This window comes from Aquila chrysaetos, chromosome 5 (assembly GCF_900496995.4).
Source record: "Aquila chrysaetos chrysaetos chromosome 5, bAquChr1.4, whole genome shotgun sequence".
Taxonomy (NCBI): Eukaryota; Metazoa; Chordata; class Aves; order Accipitriformes; family Accipitridae; genus Aquila; species Aquila chrysaetos.
The window spans coordinates 75,093,226-75,107,328 of NC_044008.1; the positions used below are offsets into that span (position 1 = coordinate 75,093,226).

General features: G+C 63.5%; 2 protein-coding genes across 6 annotated transcripts; both read left to right on the forward strand.

Moving 5' to 3' along the window:
* The first annotated feature begins 325 nt into the window (after nucleotides 1–325).
* On the forward strand, nucleotides 326–3,178 carry RPL38 (ribosomal protein L38). 2 transcript variants are annotated; one of them, XM_030013838.2, is made up of 5 exons: nucleotides 326–533; nucleotides 756–788; nucleotides 1,212–1,272; nucleotides 2,594–2,716; nucleotides 3,092–3,178. In XM_030013838.2, exons 2-5 carry the CDS (start codon nucleotides 786–788, stop codon nucleotides 3,115–3,117), a joined length of 213 nt encoding a protein of 70 aa, XP_029869698.1. In that variant the 5' UTR covers nucleotides 326–533; nucleotides 756–785; the 3' UTR covers nucleotides 3,118–3,178. The 2 variants fall into 2 exon arrangements, with proteins under 2 accessions (XP_029869698.1, XP_029869699.1); XM_030013839.2 differs by having other exon boundaries at nucleotides 501–524.
* A 1,538-nt stretch (nucleotides 3,179–4,716) lies between these two features.
* Nucleotides 4,717–14,045, forward strand: TTYH2 (tweety family member 2). Of its 4 annotated transcripts, none has more exons than XM_030013833.2 (15): nucleotides 4,717–4,902; nucleotides 5,787–5,959; nucleotides 7,384–7,495; nucleotides 7,933–8,153; nucleotides 8,246–8,341; nucleotides 8,432–8,504; nucleotides 8,619–8,688; nucleotides 8,850–8,905; nucleotides 9,005–9,097; nucleotides 9,187–9,279; nucleotides 9,380–9,522; nucleotides 9,644–9,829; nucleotides 9,972–10,050; nucleotides 10,554–10,578; nucleotides 12,034–14,045. In XM_030013833.2, exons 1-15 carry the CDS (start codon nucleotides 4,774–4,776, stop codon nucleotides 12,075–12,077), a joined length of 1,593 nt encoding a protein of 530 aa, XP_029869693.1. In that variant the 5' UTR covers nucleotides 4,717–4,773; the 3' UTR covers nucleotides 12,078–14,045. The 4 variants fall into 4 exon arrangements, with proteins under 4 accessions (XP_029869693.1, XP_029869691.1, XP_029869694.1 ...); XM_030013831.2 differs by having other exon boundaries at nucleotides 10,561–10,578; XM_030013834.1 differs by having other exon boundaries at nucleotides 10,566–10,578.
* Nucleotides 14,046–14,103: the final 58 nt, after the last annotated feature.

A 14,103-nucleotide genomic window follows, 5' to 3' on the forward strand; every position in this document is an offset into this window, starting at 1 on the left:
GAGAGGGACCGAGGGGGCGCAGGGACAGGGACAGGAGGGGTTTCCTCGCCCCCCCCCGCCATCCACCCCCAAGGATACTTGCAGGGATTTGGGGTGGTTTTGGGGTTTTGAGCGTGGCTGAAGCTCTCTCTTGTGGCAAAGCTGCTCCATTACAACCCTACCCGAGCCGTCGAGCCTCAGCATCTCTCGGGGGGGGCCCTGGCGCAGGGCTTTAGCCCTGCGCCAGGGCCCCCCCCCGAGAGATGCTGGGGCTCGGGAGGCTGCCCACCCACCCAGGCGGCCTTGCTCCTCCTCCCCGACGGTGCACGGAGGGATCGGGAAGGCCGGGATTGCCCGGTGCTCCCTGCATACCCTCCGTTAGCCGTGCAGCGGGGGCTGAGACCCCGCCAACTCATCGCAGACAACGCGAACGCGCGACACCCCGCTTCTCCTTTTTGTCCCTTCGCCCGAGCCGTACCGGTGGGGGGGGCGGGGTTAAGATCTGGATGCGGAAGTGCGTGCTCACTTCCGCTCTCTGCGCAGAGGTAGCGGAGGTTGAGTATGGGGGTAGTGGGGGGGGGGGGGGGGGGGTGCGGGATCCGCCGCCATCCGCGGCCGTGCGGGGCTGGGTCGCTCCGGGGTGGGTCGGGGGAACAGAGGGGACTCGGGGCGACTCGATGGTGGACGGTGAGCGCGGGGCGGGCAAGGGGAGACCGGTGTTGGGTGGCCGTTGTTGGGGACTGCGCTGACGCCATCTTGGGTTGTTTCTGCCGCAGGTTGGAACGCTCTGAGCCCGGCTTGGAACCATGGTGAGGAGGGGGTGGCTGGGGGGTGGGAGAAGGAAAGAAGGAGGGCGGGTGTGGGGCCTTGTGCCTCGCCCCGTGGGGCTGGGGGCTGTCCTGTCGGCCCGGCGGGATGTGGGGGTTCCCTGGTTGCCTCGCCCCGGGCATGGTGGGGGTACTGTCCGCGCCCTGCGGTGCGGCGGGTGATAGTGCCGACCCCCACGTTGGCTGGTTTATGACTGGGGCACGGTCCTGCTGTCGGAGAGGCTCTCCCTGACCGGGCTGCAGGAAAGAGACGTGCCCCATGCCCTGGGGCAGCTACTGCGGTGTCTGGGGCCAGGATCTTGGCTGTGAGTGTGGGGGCTGGGAGCGATCCCGGGGCGCTCACAGAAGCCAGTGCGTGAACTTTCGGTTGTTTTCTGTATGCCGAGTCTCTGTTTTACATTTCAGCCTCGCAAGATTGAGGAGATTAAAGATTTTCTGCTGACAGCCAGGAGGAAGGACGCAAAGTGTGAGTGCCGAGGCTGCTGTTTGTGCCCCAGGGGAGGAGGAAGGAGGAGCTCTTCTTCCATGCAGGAGCAGGGCTCTGGGGCCACGTGTGCCCACGGAGATTGAGGAGCTCCTTGGCGTGGAAGTACTGAGGCACGCACGGTGCCGAGGCTTTGGTCGGGCACAGCGTCGGTGACATTTAAAGCAGCTTTTGCTGGGTGTTGACTGAGGTCGCTGCCCATGAGCAAAGCCACGCTGGGCAGAGGGATGCTGAGACTGACCCTGCAGGTGGGGTCTGCTGTCGGGGCCTCAGGGCCAGGACTGGGGTTCGCCCGGGGCTGGTGCTCTTACACCCACTCAGCTACATTTCTTTCACTGCTGCTCACCCTGGAGTGTTTTGGCCCAGCCCCAGCTGCAGCGTGCTGGAAACAATTTGCAAATATTTCCTTGTCTCTGACTTGCTGCAGTCTTGGAAAAGCTGCAAGATGTCAGACACTGGGGAGTTCGATCAGAGTGACAAGTGAATCATACTCAAACTCGAGTTTTCCTTTGTTGCAAATACAAAGAGGGTTATAATTGAAACACTAGAAATGCTTTGTCTCAGTATTTAACAACGCATGAAGAGTTTTCCCTCTTCTCTTGCTTATTTGGATCCGGCTGTCAGGGGGAAGAGGCACTTTCATTCTGGAAATGTTTTGTTAACTTACTGGTGTGGGCGAGAAGGGATAGTTCAACACTGAAATGCTGTTGTAGCTGATGACAGCCCCTTACAAAGCATTCCCATGCCTTTCAACTTGCTCCAGATTTTGCAGCAGCAGAGCTGCAAGGGCTCTGCGGCAGGGAAGGAGAGGAACTGACCCACAGCTCTGAGCGAGCTGCGTAGATAAAATGACCTTAGGGGGGATATAAAGGAGATTGGAAGCACTGGCTGTGGAGTTCAGAAGCCGTGTGACGAGCTCCAGTGCAGCTATTTGGTTGCACAAGATGACACGGGTGAATAACAAGCCCGGCATGAACTGTCATGCTCCATTGAAAATTTGCGACGTGATAAAAGTTTTCATGTTGCTCGTCGTAAACTGCTGCTGCGGAGCAGAATGGCCTCAAAATAAACCCGTTGGCTTCGAGAAATCTGGGCGGCGTCTCTGCGAGACAGTGGGCTGAACCCTCTGGCTGGGGTGGTAGCTGTTTGTGACAACTATGTAGGTAAAAATAATACTTAATTTGGATTTTCTTTAGTGCCGGTGGGCCAGGGAGGGCTGTAATCATCCTCCCGGCTGGGGTGAGAAGGGAGGAGTTGGGGTGGGCTCGCTGCTGTTCTCCTGACCTCTTCCTTCATCCTGCAGCGGTCAAAATCAAGAAGAACAAGGACAATGTGAAATTTAAGGTGCGCTGCAGCCGGTACCTGTACACCCTGGTCATCACGGACAAGGAAAAGGCTGAGAAGCTGAAGCAGTCCTTGCCCCCAGGTATCGCTTTGGCCTCTGAAGGGAAATGTCTCGTGCTGGGGCAGAGCTGGGCCAGGGGTGGCAGGCAGTCGGGATTGGGGTGGGCAGCGAGACCCCCCCCCCATTCCTGTGGAGGGGCCCCTGTGGAGCTCCCACTGTTCAGCAGCCTTGTCCCAGCACGTGTCGTGTTTCCCTCTCCGTTCCGGGTCACTCTGTTTTGCTGTCCCTGCAACTGGTGCCATGGGGAACCAGAGGGCTCCAGCCACCCTTTCTGTGGCTGTGCCCCCCACCCCAGGCAGAGGCGGGGGGAGAGCTGCCCCAGCCCCCTGCAGACCCGGCATCATGGCGACAATCCGAGCCTTTCCAACCATGAAGTCATCTCTTTTTCCTCCCCAGGTCTGGCCGTGAAGGAGCTGAAATGAGCCATTCCCCTCTAGGTTTCTTTCTCCACCTTTGTTACAACAAATAAAAACCTGAACTGTTCTCCCCGTGTCTGGTTCATCCTTTCCCAGCAGCACTGGGGTGAAACCATTCGTGTTCCTAAAAACATTCCTGGGACGGTGGCTGCTGCCGGGTTCGGCCGGGACCAGCCCTGGATGAGCGGCTCCCCCAGGGACCCAGCTCGCCGTTCTGGGGGTTTGGGAGCTAGTGGCTTCACTCTGCGCCCCAGCGAGAGCCGCTGGTGGTCCTTCTTCCTCGGGACCCAGCCCTGGGTGAAGGTCCCCAGCGGCGTTGGGGGGGGGCAAGGTCTGCTGCTGGGTGGGCAGAGCTGGAAGATCTCCAGTTGCCCAGGTGGGACTGGGGTGCACTGGGATGAAGTGGGGTGGCTCCGGTCTGCAGTGAGCAGCGCCGGAGCGGACGTGGCGGGGAGCCCGTCCTGGTTTCAGCTGGGATGGTTAACCAGGACAGCGGGGTGGTGTGCCGGCAGTGCCGTCCCTGGGGCAGGCCTGGCGGGGCCGGTTTTTGGGTTGGCTCCGGTTTGCCGGGCCTGGAGCTGCCTCCTCGTCCACGGGCGGCCGTGGTGGGGCGATGGCCAGGTGCTGGGGGACCCCGGCTGTGCCATGCCTGCCGGAGCGGGGTCTGGAACAGCGGGGTCCCTTCCCTATGGCCCATGGGCCCCAGCAGGTGGTGAAGGAAGGGGTGTGGTGCCCCTATAGGAGGGTAGTGATGGGGTGTGATGCCTCTATAGTGGGGTGGTGACGGGGTGTGATGCCCTTATAACTGGGTGGTGATGAGGTGTGATTCCCCCATAGCTGGGCAGTGATGGGGTGTGATGCCCCTATACCAGGGAGCTAACGAGGTGTGATGCCCCTATAGCAGGGTGGTGATGAGGTGTGGTGCCCCTACAGCAGGGCGGTGATGGGGTGTGATTCCCCTATAACTGGGTGGCGATGGGGTGTGATTCTCCTATAGCAGGGAGTTAATGAGGTGTGGTGCCCCTGTAGCTGGGCGGTGATGGGGTGTGATTCCCCTTATAGCAGAGCAGTGATGAGGTGTGGTGCCCCTATAGCTGGGCAGTGATGTGATGTGATTGATTCCCCTATAACAGGGAGCTAATGAGGCATGGTGCCCCTATAGCCCGGCAGTGATAAGGTGTGATTCCCTTATAGCAGGGAGCTAATGGGGTGTAATGCCCCTATAGCAGGGCAGGGATGAGGTGTGGTGCCCCTATAGCTGGTCAGTGATGGGATGCGATTCCCCTATAGCAGGGTGGTGATGAGGCGTGGTGCCCCTATAGCCGGGCGGTGCCGGGGTGCGATTCCCCTACAGCAGGGATCTAATGGGGTGCGCTGTCCCTACAGCCGGGCGGTGCCGGGTGCGCTGCCCCCCCCCCCCCCCCCCGGGGTAACACCGAGCCGTGAATCGGTTGCGGGTCCCCGCTCCGGGGCGGCGGGGGTGTGGCCATGGGCGTGGCCGTGGGGGCGTGGCCGTGGGCGGGCAGAGCGGGCAGAGCGGGCAGAGCCCCGCGGCGTGGCGGCGCGACCCCCCCCCCTTCCTCCCCTCCTCCTCCTCCTCCTCCTCCTCCTCCTCCTCCTCCTCCTCCTCCCCTCGGCGGCCCCGGCCCCGGCGGCCCCGCCATGCCGCCCGCCCGCGCCGATTACCTGGCGCCCTGGTGGGCGGCCTGGCTGCACGGGCTGCCGCACCGCGGCCTGCGCCTCCAGCCCGTGCCCGCCGCTTTCCGACCGCGGGACCCCGACTACCAGCAGGTACCCACCCCGCCGCCTTCCCCCCATCCCCGCCTCCCCTCTTTGGGTGGGTTAGGGGGAAACGGAGCCCTCCCCGGGCTGGGGTCCCGCTTGCCGGTGGGGCTCCCCCCGCCCTTGCCCGCGGCGCGATCGCCCCTTTCATCCGGCGGCGCCCGGCGCCAGCTCTGATCTCACGGCAGCACAAAGCGCCCTTCTTCCCCGGGGGGGGCAACCCTCCCCCTCCTCCTCCTCCTCCTCCTCCGCCGGGCCAGCCGGCACCGGTCCCCGCACCCCTCCACCCGCCCCGGCCTCCCGCTGCCGCGGGGCAGCGCCGGCTCTGTTGGAGCCCCCCCCCCCACCCCTCGGGGGGGTGCAAAGGTTGGGGGGGGGTCCCACTTCGCTTTGGTGCCGTGCACTTGGCTCTTACTACAGCCCCCAGCATCCCAGGGCACGGACCGCCGTGACCCCTAAATTGGGGAAGGAGGGGTGGCAGCACCGGTGCCCTGCATCCCAGGGCACGGACCCGCCGTGACCCCGAAATTGGGGATGGGGGGGTGGCAGCGCTGGTGCCCTGCATCCCAGGGCACAGACCGCCGTGACCCCGAAATTGGGGAGGGGGGGTGGCAGCGCCGGTGCCCTGCATCCCAGGGCACGGACTGCCGTGACCCCGAAATTGGGGAGGGGGTGGCAGGGGCAGTGCCGGTGCCCCAGCACCCCTAAGAGGGGCTGCTGCAGCCCAGCCTCTGCGATCCTGCACGGGGATGGGGACGGAGATGCTTCCTCTTTCCCCGTGTGACCGTCCCGTGGGGCGCTGGATGTGGCCGCATCCTGCCTGCTGGCTGGGTGCTCTGCAGCACGTGGTAGCCATGGGCACAGGCGGTAACTGTCCCCTCTTTCCTTCCCAGTCACTGCTTTTCCTGGGCTTGGTGGCCGCCGTCTGCCTCGGCCTCAACCTCCTCTTCCTCACCGTCTACCTGATCTGCCTGTGCTGCTGCAAGAGGGACCAGGAGCCCGAGACCAAGCGGCCCCACTCCTGCTGCGTCACCTGGATGGCCGTCACCGCCGGGCTCATCTGCTGGTGAGGACGGGGACCTGGTGCTGTCCCCCCATCACCAAGGGGGCTCTACGCTCTGGCCATGAGTGGCTTTAATTAGATCTGTGCAATTAAATATGGTCCATCCCTGCCTCCTTCCGCGCAGCCGCTGATGCCGGGGCAGCCCCAGAGACCAGCTGCGGGCCAGTCCTGTCCCCATCCCTGCCACGGCCGTGCTGCCTTCCCGGCTAATCCCGGGCAGGAGCGGGGCCAGGTCGCTAATCCCAGCCCGGAGCAGATGGCAGGCAGCAGCATGACCCAGCTGGCAGGTCCCACGTGCGCCCAGCCTTAATTGTGACCGGTGCAATTAGGCGAGGGGACGCTTCTTCACCCGGCAGCGCTCTGGTGGCTTTCCAAGCCCGTCTCAGTTTTTGGCAGCCCGTGGCTCGGAGGACCCCCTGCCAGCCAGCCTGTGTGCCCCCCGGCAAGCCTGGCCGAGGTGGGGATGGGATGGGACAGGGGGCCCTTTCGCTGCCCAGCCACGACCCGCTCGCCAGACAAAGGGACTGGTTTTGCCTGGGCGGAGCGAGATGGCTGCCTGCGAGCATTGTACTGTATGGAGCAGGGAAATGGCACTAATGAGCTTGACAGGATCCCCCCCCCACCCCGGGTCCTCCCGCTCCTCCAGCCTCGGGGCACCCCATGAAGCGTGGTGGGAGGGCTGGGGCTTACGCCGGCAGGGGATGGTTCTGCGGCTCCCCTGGGACTTTGAAAACCCCCCCTGACACCACACCGAGGCTGTTTGTGGCCACTGAAGGCCAAATCGTGGCGAATGGGCCGGTATCTGTCAGTTTTATCGGCATCTGCCGCGGGGAGGGAGGGAGCACCGCGTGCAGGCACGTGCCTGGCCAGGGCAGGGGCACATCCCTCCTCGGAGCTGGCTCCGACCTCCAGCCTGGCTTCGCCCGCTGGCACACCAGGTGCCGGGGAGCGTCAAAGCAGCCGCGGTGAGCTCGCCACGGGGCCTGGAGCGGCCGCGGCACGGCCCCCAGCCTGCCGCCCGCCTGCCCTCCTGGGACTGAGCCTGGGAGCAGGTTTCATCGGGAGCGACGTCGCTTCCAGTGGATTCCCCTAATCTGCTTTGCCCAGCCCCTCCGCCCTCAGTCTCTCAGGGTTTGGCAGGAGCTTCAAACCTGCCGTGTCCAGCCCGTGGAGCAGCTCCGGGATCGGGTGTCCCCAGGGCCCACAGGCACCGGCAGGGAGCAGGTCCCCATCACGGTGATGTCGTTATCCCATCTGCTTTGGCTCTGCCCTGCCTGGGGTGGGGGGTCCCCCGAAACCAGGATGCTCCGGGGAGTGTCCCGTGTCCAGCTTGTGTCCCCACATCCTCCCTGGACCCAAGGCAAGGCGCCCATGTCGGGGTGAGCGTTTCCCTCCCCTCTAATTGGGGGTCCCTTCTCTTCCCGCAGCGCGGCTGTCGGTATCGGCTTCTACGGGAACAGCGAGACCAACGACGGGGTTTATCAGCTGCTCTACGCCCTGGACCACGCCAACCACACCCTGACCGGCATCGACTCGCTGGTAGGGCCGCGGGGCAGGGTGTCCCCCCTCCGACCCCCTCCACAACCCCCAGGGTCGCATCGATTCTCCGCCCTGGGTTTGATTAAAGCACTGGGAAGGGAGGCATCTGGCTGGAGGGACCCAGGCGTGCTGTGCTGCCAGCTGAGCCTTGCCTTCTGCGGCCAAGCCCCCGGGGCGGCCATGCCGCGCCGAGCGCGGGAGGGTGACGTCACTCCGCAGAATGGAGCCTTTGTGGCCGGGAAGGGCCGTGGGGGCCGTGGCAGGGCTGTCCCGAAGGATGGATCCAGCTCGAGCGCAGGGGGGGGGTTGACGTGGGGCTGCTCTCCCGGAGGGTCGGCGTCCCACGGACGGGGTGAGCGGCTCCACCGGCTGCGGGGCTGATGGCAGGGAAGCCCCCAGCACCGTCCCAGCAGGGCTGACGGTCCCACCGTCCCCAGGTGGCAGGCACCACGCTGCAGATGCGAGTGGGCTTGGAGCAGCACCTGGCGCGGCTGAACGAGCTCCTGGCCGCGCGAGGGGACTACCTGCAGACCCTCAAGTTCATGCAGCAGTTGGCCGGCAGCATCGTCCTCCAGCTCTCGGGGCTGCCCGTCTGGCAGGGCACCAGCACCGATCTCACCGAGCTGGCCGGCCACGTCGCTTACGTCGAGTATTACCGGTGAGCGGGGCCATGGGTGCTGGGCTGCCGGGGCATCTCCTGGCGGGGCTGGGGAGGTGGACGCGCGTGACGGAGCCTTCCTCTGCGCCCAGGTGGTTGGCTTATCTCCTCTTCTTCATCCTCGTCCTCACCGTCTGCCTCCTGGCCTGTCTGGGGCTGGCCAAGCGCTCCCGCTGCCTCCTCACCACGTGAGTACCCTGTGGCCGGGCTCGGCGGTGCCGGAGCCGCCGAGAGCGGCAGAGCCGGACCCCGTGGTGTGCTCACCCCTCTCCCCGCAGGATGCTGTGCTGCGGGCTGTTGACGCTCATCCTCAGCTGGGCTTCCATGGCTGTGGACACGGCAGCAGCGGTGGTGAGTGGGGCCGGGAAGGGAGGGGGGGTACCAGCTGTGCCGGGACAGAGCCGAGGGCTGAGGGCACCCGTGCCATCCTTCCCAGCCTCAACGACGTCCCTCTCGTCCTCGCAGGGCACCAGCGACTTCTGCGTGGCCCCAGATAAGTTCATCATGAACCAGACGGAGAGTGACATCAGCGCAGGTGAGAGCCGGCTGCGGGGTGGAGATGTGCTCAGGGTAGGACCCCAGTGCTCCCCCAAAACCTGCCTGGGGGTCCGGTGCTCTCCACTGCCATCCTGCCACCCCTACGCTGCTCTCTGCTCCCTGAAACGCTCATACCGATGTCTCCCGTTCGCTTTGCAGAGGTGGTTCACTATTACCTGTACTGTGACCAGAGCCTGAGCAACCCCTTCCAGCAGGTACGGGGGACCTGGGCACCCCGCTTCGTGCTGCCTGGGGCAGGGGGTGTCCCCAGGGGCTGGGCAGCTCTGTGACTGCTCCCCGCTCCCCCCCTGCAGGCTCTCACCGTCTTCCAGCGCTCGCTCACCACCATGCAGATCCAGATCCAGGGCCTGATACAGTTTGCGCTGCCGCTCTTCCCGACCGCCGAGGTACGGGGTGGGGGGAGCCGGGGCCCCATGCCCCTCCTCTGCTCCCCGTCTTGCCCAGCACTGCCCTAACCCCCACCTCTCTCCCACAGAAAGACCTCCTGGGGGTCCAGCAGCTCCTCAACTCCTCAGAGACCAGCCTGCACCAGCTCACAGCCATGCTGGACTGCCGGGGGCTGCACAAGGTGAGGGGACACACACACACACACCGGGACAGGGGTGTGCAGCTCCTGGGGTCACCCCCCCACCATCGCCAGCCCTGCCCCATCCCGTCTCCTGCTGCAGGACTACCTGGACGCCCTCATCGGTATCTGCTACGACGGGGTGGAGGGTTTGCTCTACCTGGTGCTCTTCTCCCTGCTGGTGGCCGCCTCCTTCTCCACCATCATCTGTGCCACGCCGCGTGCCTGGAAGCACTTTGCTGGCAGGTGGGTCTGCCTTCACCGGGGGGGGCATGGGGCTGCGTGCGTGGCATGAGAGCCGGGCACGGGAGGGGAGGAATTGCCTTTGGGGCCGGGGTGGGTGAGCGCTGGCACCTTGTCCCCGCAGGGACCGGGACTACGATGACATGGACGAGGAAGACCCCTTCAACCCGCAGGCGCGTCGCATCGCCACCCACAACCCGGCCCGGGGGCAGCTCCGCAGCTTCTGCAGTTACAGCAGCAGCCTGGGCAGCCAGAGCAGCCTGCACCCCCCGGCACAGACCATCTCCAACGCCCCCGTCTCCGAGTACATGTAAGACCCCCTTCCTCCGAGGCGCTGACCCTTGGGTGTCCCCCCCAAATCTTGGGGATGGAGCATCACCCCACACTGGGGGCACAGGATGATGGTGGGGGTCTCGCTACGCCCCTGACTCTGACGGGCTCTCCCCCTCCAGGAACCAAGCCGTGCTGTTCGGTGGAAACCCCCGCTACGAGAACGTCCCCCTGATCGGCAGAGGCTCTCCTCCTCCCACGGTACGGTGGGCGGCCGAGGCCAAGTCCTTCTTGTGATGCCCCGCGTGCCGGGGTGGGGGTGCTTAGCCGGCTGGAGCGGAGACCCTCCGCTTTGCTGGAAAGCCGCTCGCCTGGGGCACTGACGAGGTTTGCCGGGATGGGGACAGGGATGGGTGAGCTTGGCCCCCTCCTCCTGCCCTTGCAGAGGACGTGCCCTATCTGTGAGCGCATCCCTCCTGCCCGACTTGCTAACCCAGTTCCCGGCCGGCCCGCGGAGGCTGTGGGGAGAGGTCACCAGCCACGTGCTCGGAGGAGACCAAAATAGTCTTCCCTTCAGCTGCTCTTCCTCGCTTTATTTCTTATTTATTCTGGCTTTCAAAAGATGTTTGTCACAGTCACCCGTGCATGTTTACATTTCCCTGCTGTTTGTTTAAACCCACCCTGTCTGTTAATGCCTGCTTTATTTCTTTTTCTTTTTTTTCTTTTTTTTCTTTTTTTTTTTCTTTTTTTTTTGCATCAATTATTTTGGAGCTAAGTTGCCCATCAAGAGTAAGTTCACCCACTTCCTTTTCCCTCCTCATCCTGGGGCAGCAGCTGGGTTCCCGTCCTCCTTCCCCTCCGCGGTCCCTCCCTTGGTCTCCTTTCCCATGGGGCTGGTTTGCTTTCGGGAAGAGTGCGGAGGGCTCGGGAGGGACGGGGCCACATTTTGTCCCCAGCCCAGGTACAAGAGGATTTGCAGCTCCCGTGCACTGGGAGTGGAAACGGCCCCCATCTCCATCCCCTTCTCGGCACAGTTTTTCCCCCTCCTTTTCTGACAGCATTTAATCTGCTTCAATGCCTCTATCCAAAGCGGTAGTGCCCCCCCCGGCTCGGCCCTCACGGGCATGGCAGCGGCACCACGGTGGAGCTGGGGACGCGGCTCCAGGCACGCTGCCGTGGCAGGGACATCGTGCTCACCTCTTCTGGGGAAGATTTTTGCCATCAGGTGAAAGCGTGGAGCCGCGCCAGCGCGGGAGGCTGTAATCCGATTGTGCAGACCTGGCAGCTGGCAAGCCTCTTCCCCGGGGGGGGTGAACACGGCAGGGATTAATTTGAGCACTTCTCCCCACCCTGAATGGTCTAATTTAACCAGGATTCAGATCCCTGAGGAAGGACTTTCACGGTCCAAAATAACAAACTCGGAATAATCTTCCTTAATGCCTGGCCGGGTGTCCCTCCCTTCTGTAAAATGCTGGAGAAATTTAATTCTGCAGCGTTGGCAAGGTGGAGGGGGGGGGCTGGAGGTTTTGGCCTCTGCCCTGGGCTCGCTGCTACCCCCTTCCCAGTGCAGCGAGGGGACCTTGCCCTGACGGGGGAGCCCGGGGGGTTCAGCCTGCAGCGATTGCCGGCGCAGGCACCCGGTGAGCGCCGGCACACCCGAAGTAAGGTTTGTGTGTGGACAGGGAAGATCAGGGGGCACAACCCAGCTCAGCTGCCGCAGAGACCCATCCTGCTCCACCGCCGTGCCAGCCCAAGCCGGTGCCTGGGGTGCCACCGTCCCCACACCGGTGCAGGGAGGGGAGCTCAAGCCCGTGGCTGGCATCCCGGTGTGAGCCCCTCGGGATCGGATGCACCCAGATGCGGTGATTGGGGCTGAATTTACTGCCAGGCTGGAGTCGGGAAGGTGGAAGACGAACCTGGCCAATGTCCCAGCAGTGTGGGAAGGGACAAAGCACAGCATGAGGCACTTGAAGCACCTTGGCTGGGGCGGGGGGAGGTCTCTTCTCTTCTAGCCCTCAAAATGCTGTGACCCAGGGTCTGGCCCCCTTACCCATGACAGCCTGGCAGATTAATTGGGGATTAATACAAATGGGAAGCAATCTTCTCTCTTCGTCCTCGGGCTTTCTCTGGCAGCTCAGCGGCACGTGGCGGTGCAGGGGTTGGGTTGGACATGGCTGGTGGGGGCTCGGCAGGGGCACGCTGTGGGTTGGGGGTGCGCTGACCCACCGTGTCCTCTCCCTGCAGTACTCCCCGAGCATGCGAGCCACCTACCTGTCCGTCACCGATGAGCACATCAGGCACCACAACAACACCGAGTTCCCAGCCTAACGCGCTCGCCCCGAGCAGCTCGCGGGAGGAGAAAATGCCACCGGCGTTTCTGTAACGGGAAACCAAAGACACCTGGAAAAGGCGGTGGGAAGCCCGGCAGCAGCGGCCGGAGGACAAACCCCAGCAGTGGGGAGCCCCGTGTCCCCCGCGTGCTCTGCGCACCCTCCTCTTCCCCCTTGGCAGCTTCTGCTCAGTCTCAAGTCTTCCTGCCTTACGGCCGACAGCGACTCCGGGGCCAAACGCCGGCCGGTAGCAGGGCAGTGCCGCGACCGAGCTCCTGGTGTGCCGGGAAGACCGGAGACGCTTCATGCCCCCACGTTGGCTTCTCCTTTCCCTTCCCGTCTGCACCAGCTCGGGGATGTTTTACGCCACGGAGGGAAGCCTTCTCCAGTTCCCTCTGCCTGGAGCACAAAGCCTGGGACCACGGGCTTGCCCCCAGCACCAGCCCCTCGGGCAGGGGTCCGGGGCAGCGGCTCCTTCACCTCCGTAGCAATGCAGTACCAACCACTAGTGATGCCAGCCCCTTCCCGATGCCCGCGGGCAGTTTTGCCACCCGCCGACGGTGACGCCGGCTGCTCCCCTCTGCCACGCTCCTGCTCCGCACGGGCAGAGCTGGCTCCCCGTGCCCCCCTCGCTGCCTCCCCCCCTGCCTCAGCTGGAGCTGCCTTAGCCCCGGGTTCAGAGGCTGTAGAATTAGGGATGTTTTGGCCTTGCTGGTTTTCCTTTGCTTTGCTCCTGGGTTTTACGAATTCTCTGCAGGGCCGAGGCGCGGTTTGACTCGCTGCTTCTGTTCCAGCGTGTTTTTACTGCAGTGCATGTTGGTTGGTAGCAGGTTTTGGGCTGGTTTGTAGGCTTTTTTTGGCAATTTGGCTCCCCAGGGCGGGTGGGCGGGCTGGCTGGCAGCGTGGGCTGGGGCAGGCTCCCCTCCTTCTGCAGGACAGCCCTGGGGTAACCATGAATCCCCTGGGAGAGGGTTAGGGACTGCTCAGGCATCCCTGGGGCAGGATGCGGTCCTGGGGAGGGGAGGGGATGGTCCTGCCGCCCTGGCTGGCTTGCCCAGCATTGCTAGGGCTTCAGGCTAAGTAGCTCTGGGGGCCGAGGAGGCAGGGGGGAAACAAGCACGAGCTGAACCAGATCCTTTGTGACTGCCCGTTTCGGCACAGGCTGCCCCTGGGACCTCGGCGGGATGCGAGCAAAGGCCCCTTCCCCGCGGTGGCCCCTCGCTTGCTGTGGGGCAGGGAGAGCCCCTGCTCCATCCCGCTGACTAGGGATGGACCCAGATCTCCCACCCGAAAGGGTGCGGACAGGGTGATGGATGTTTTCCTGCCCACTCACCCTTCTGGTCCCTCTCCCCCCTGCCCCAAACCAGGACGAGTTCAGCTCTCATAACCACGTTTGGCACCGTGGCAGTGGCTTAGCCGGGGCTGGGTTCTTCCTCACTGCAAAGGTTGTACTCACGCCGTGGGAGGGCAAAGGCTTTCCCTGTCTGATTGCAATTAGCAGCTACCTCCTGTGCTGCTGGTGGTGGCTATCCATCCCTTCTTCCCTGCTTTGGCTAACAGTGCTGCAGCCAGGCAGACCCCTGGGGTGGCCAGGTTGTCCCCCCCCCCCGGCTCGCCCGAGGGGGTCTTACTTGATAGCAGTGACTCACTGTGTCTTTTAAAGATAACTTGTACATACCCTTCAGTCCCCTAACACCGTCTGTCTGTGTTACGTGTGACTAGCATTACTTGCTGTTGGAAACTTCCAGGGGATTTTTTTTTTTTTTTTTTCAGCTTTTAATGTTTTGATGTAACGGTACTGGTAGAAGAGCTGTTTTTTAAACGCATGTGAACTAACCTCATTAGGACTCCATCTAGGAGCTGGAGTCCAGCCTGATTTGTATGTGCCCTCTGGGGAAAAGACAATAAACACTTGTACTAAACTTATCTCCTCCTTGCTGACTTCTCTGGGCTGACCTGCATCTGCTGCCCCTGCTCAGGTTGC

Bases quoted from the DNA above. Each gene is read 5' to 3' on its own strand.
- TTYH2 (XM_030013831.2), top strand. From the start codon at position 4,774: ATGCCGCCCGCCCGCGCCGATTACCTGGCGCCCTGGTGGGCGGCCTGG. The intron at 8,906-9,004 runs GTACGGGGGACC...CCCCCCCTGCAG, and splicing joins TGAGCAACCCCTTCCAGCAG to GCTCTCACCGTCTTCCAGCG. The intron at 9,098-9,186 runs GTACGGGGTGGG...TCTCTCCCACAG, and splicing joins CGCTCTTCCCGACCGCCGAG to AAAGACCTCCTGGGGGTCCA.
- RPL38 (XM_030013838.2), top strand. The intron at 1,273-2,593 runs GTGAGTGCCGAG...TTCATCCTGCAG, and splicing joins CAGGAGGAAGGACGCAAAGT to CGGTCAAAATCAAGAAGAAC. The intron at 2,717-3,091 runs GTATCGCTTTGG...TTTCCTCCCCAG, and splicing joins GAAGCAGTCCTTGCCCCCAG to GTCTGGCCGTGAAGGAGCTG.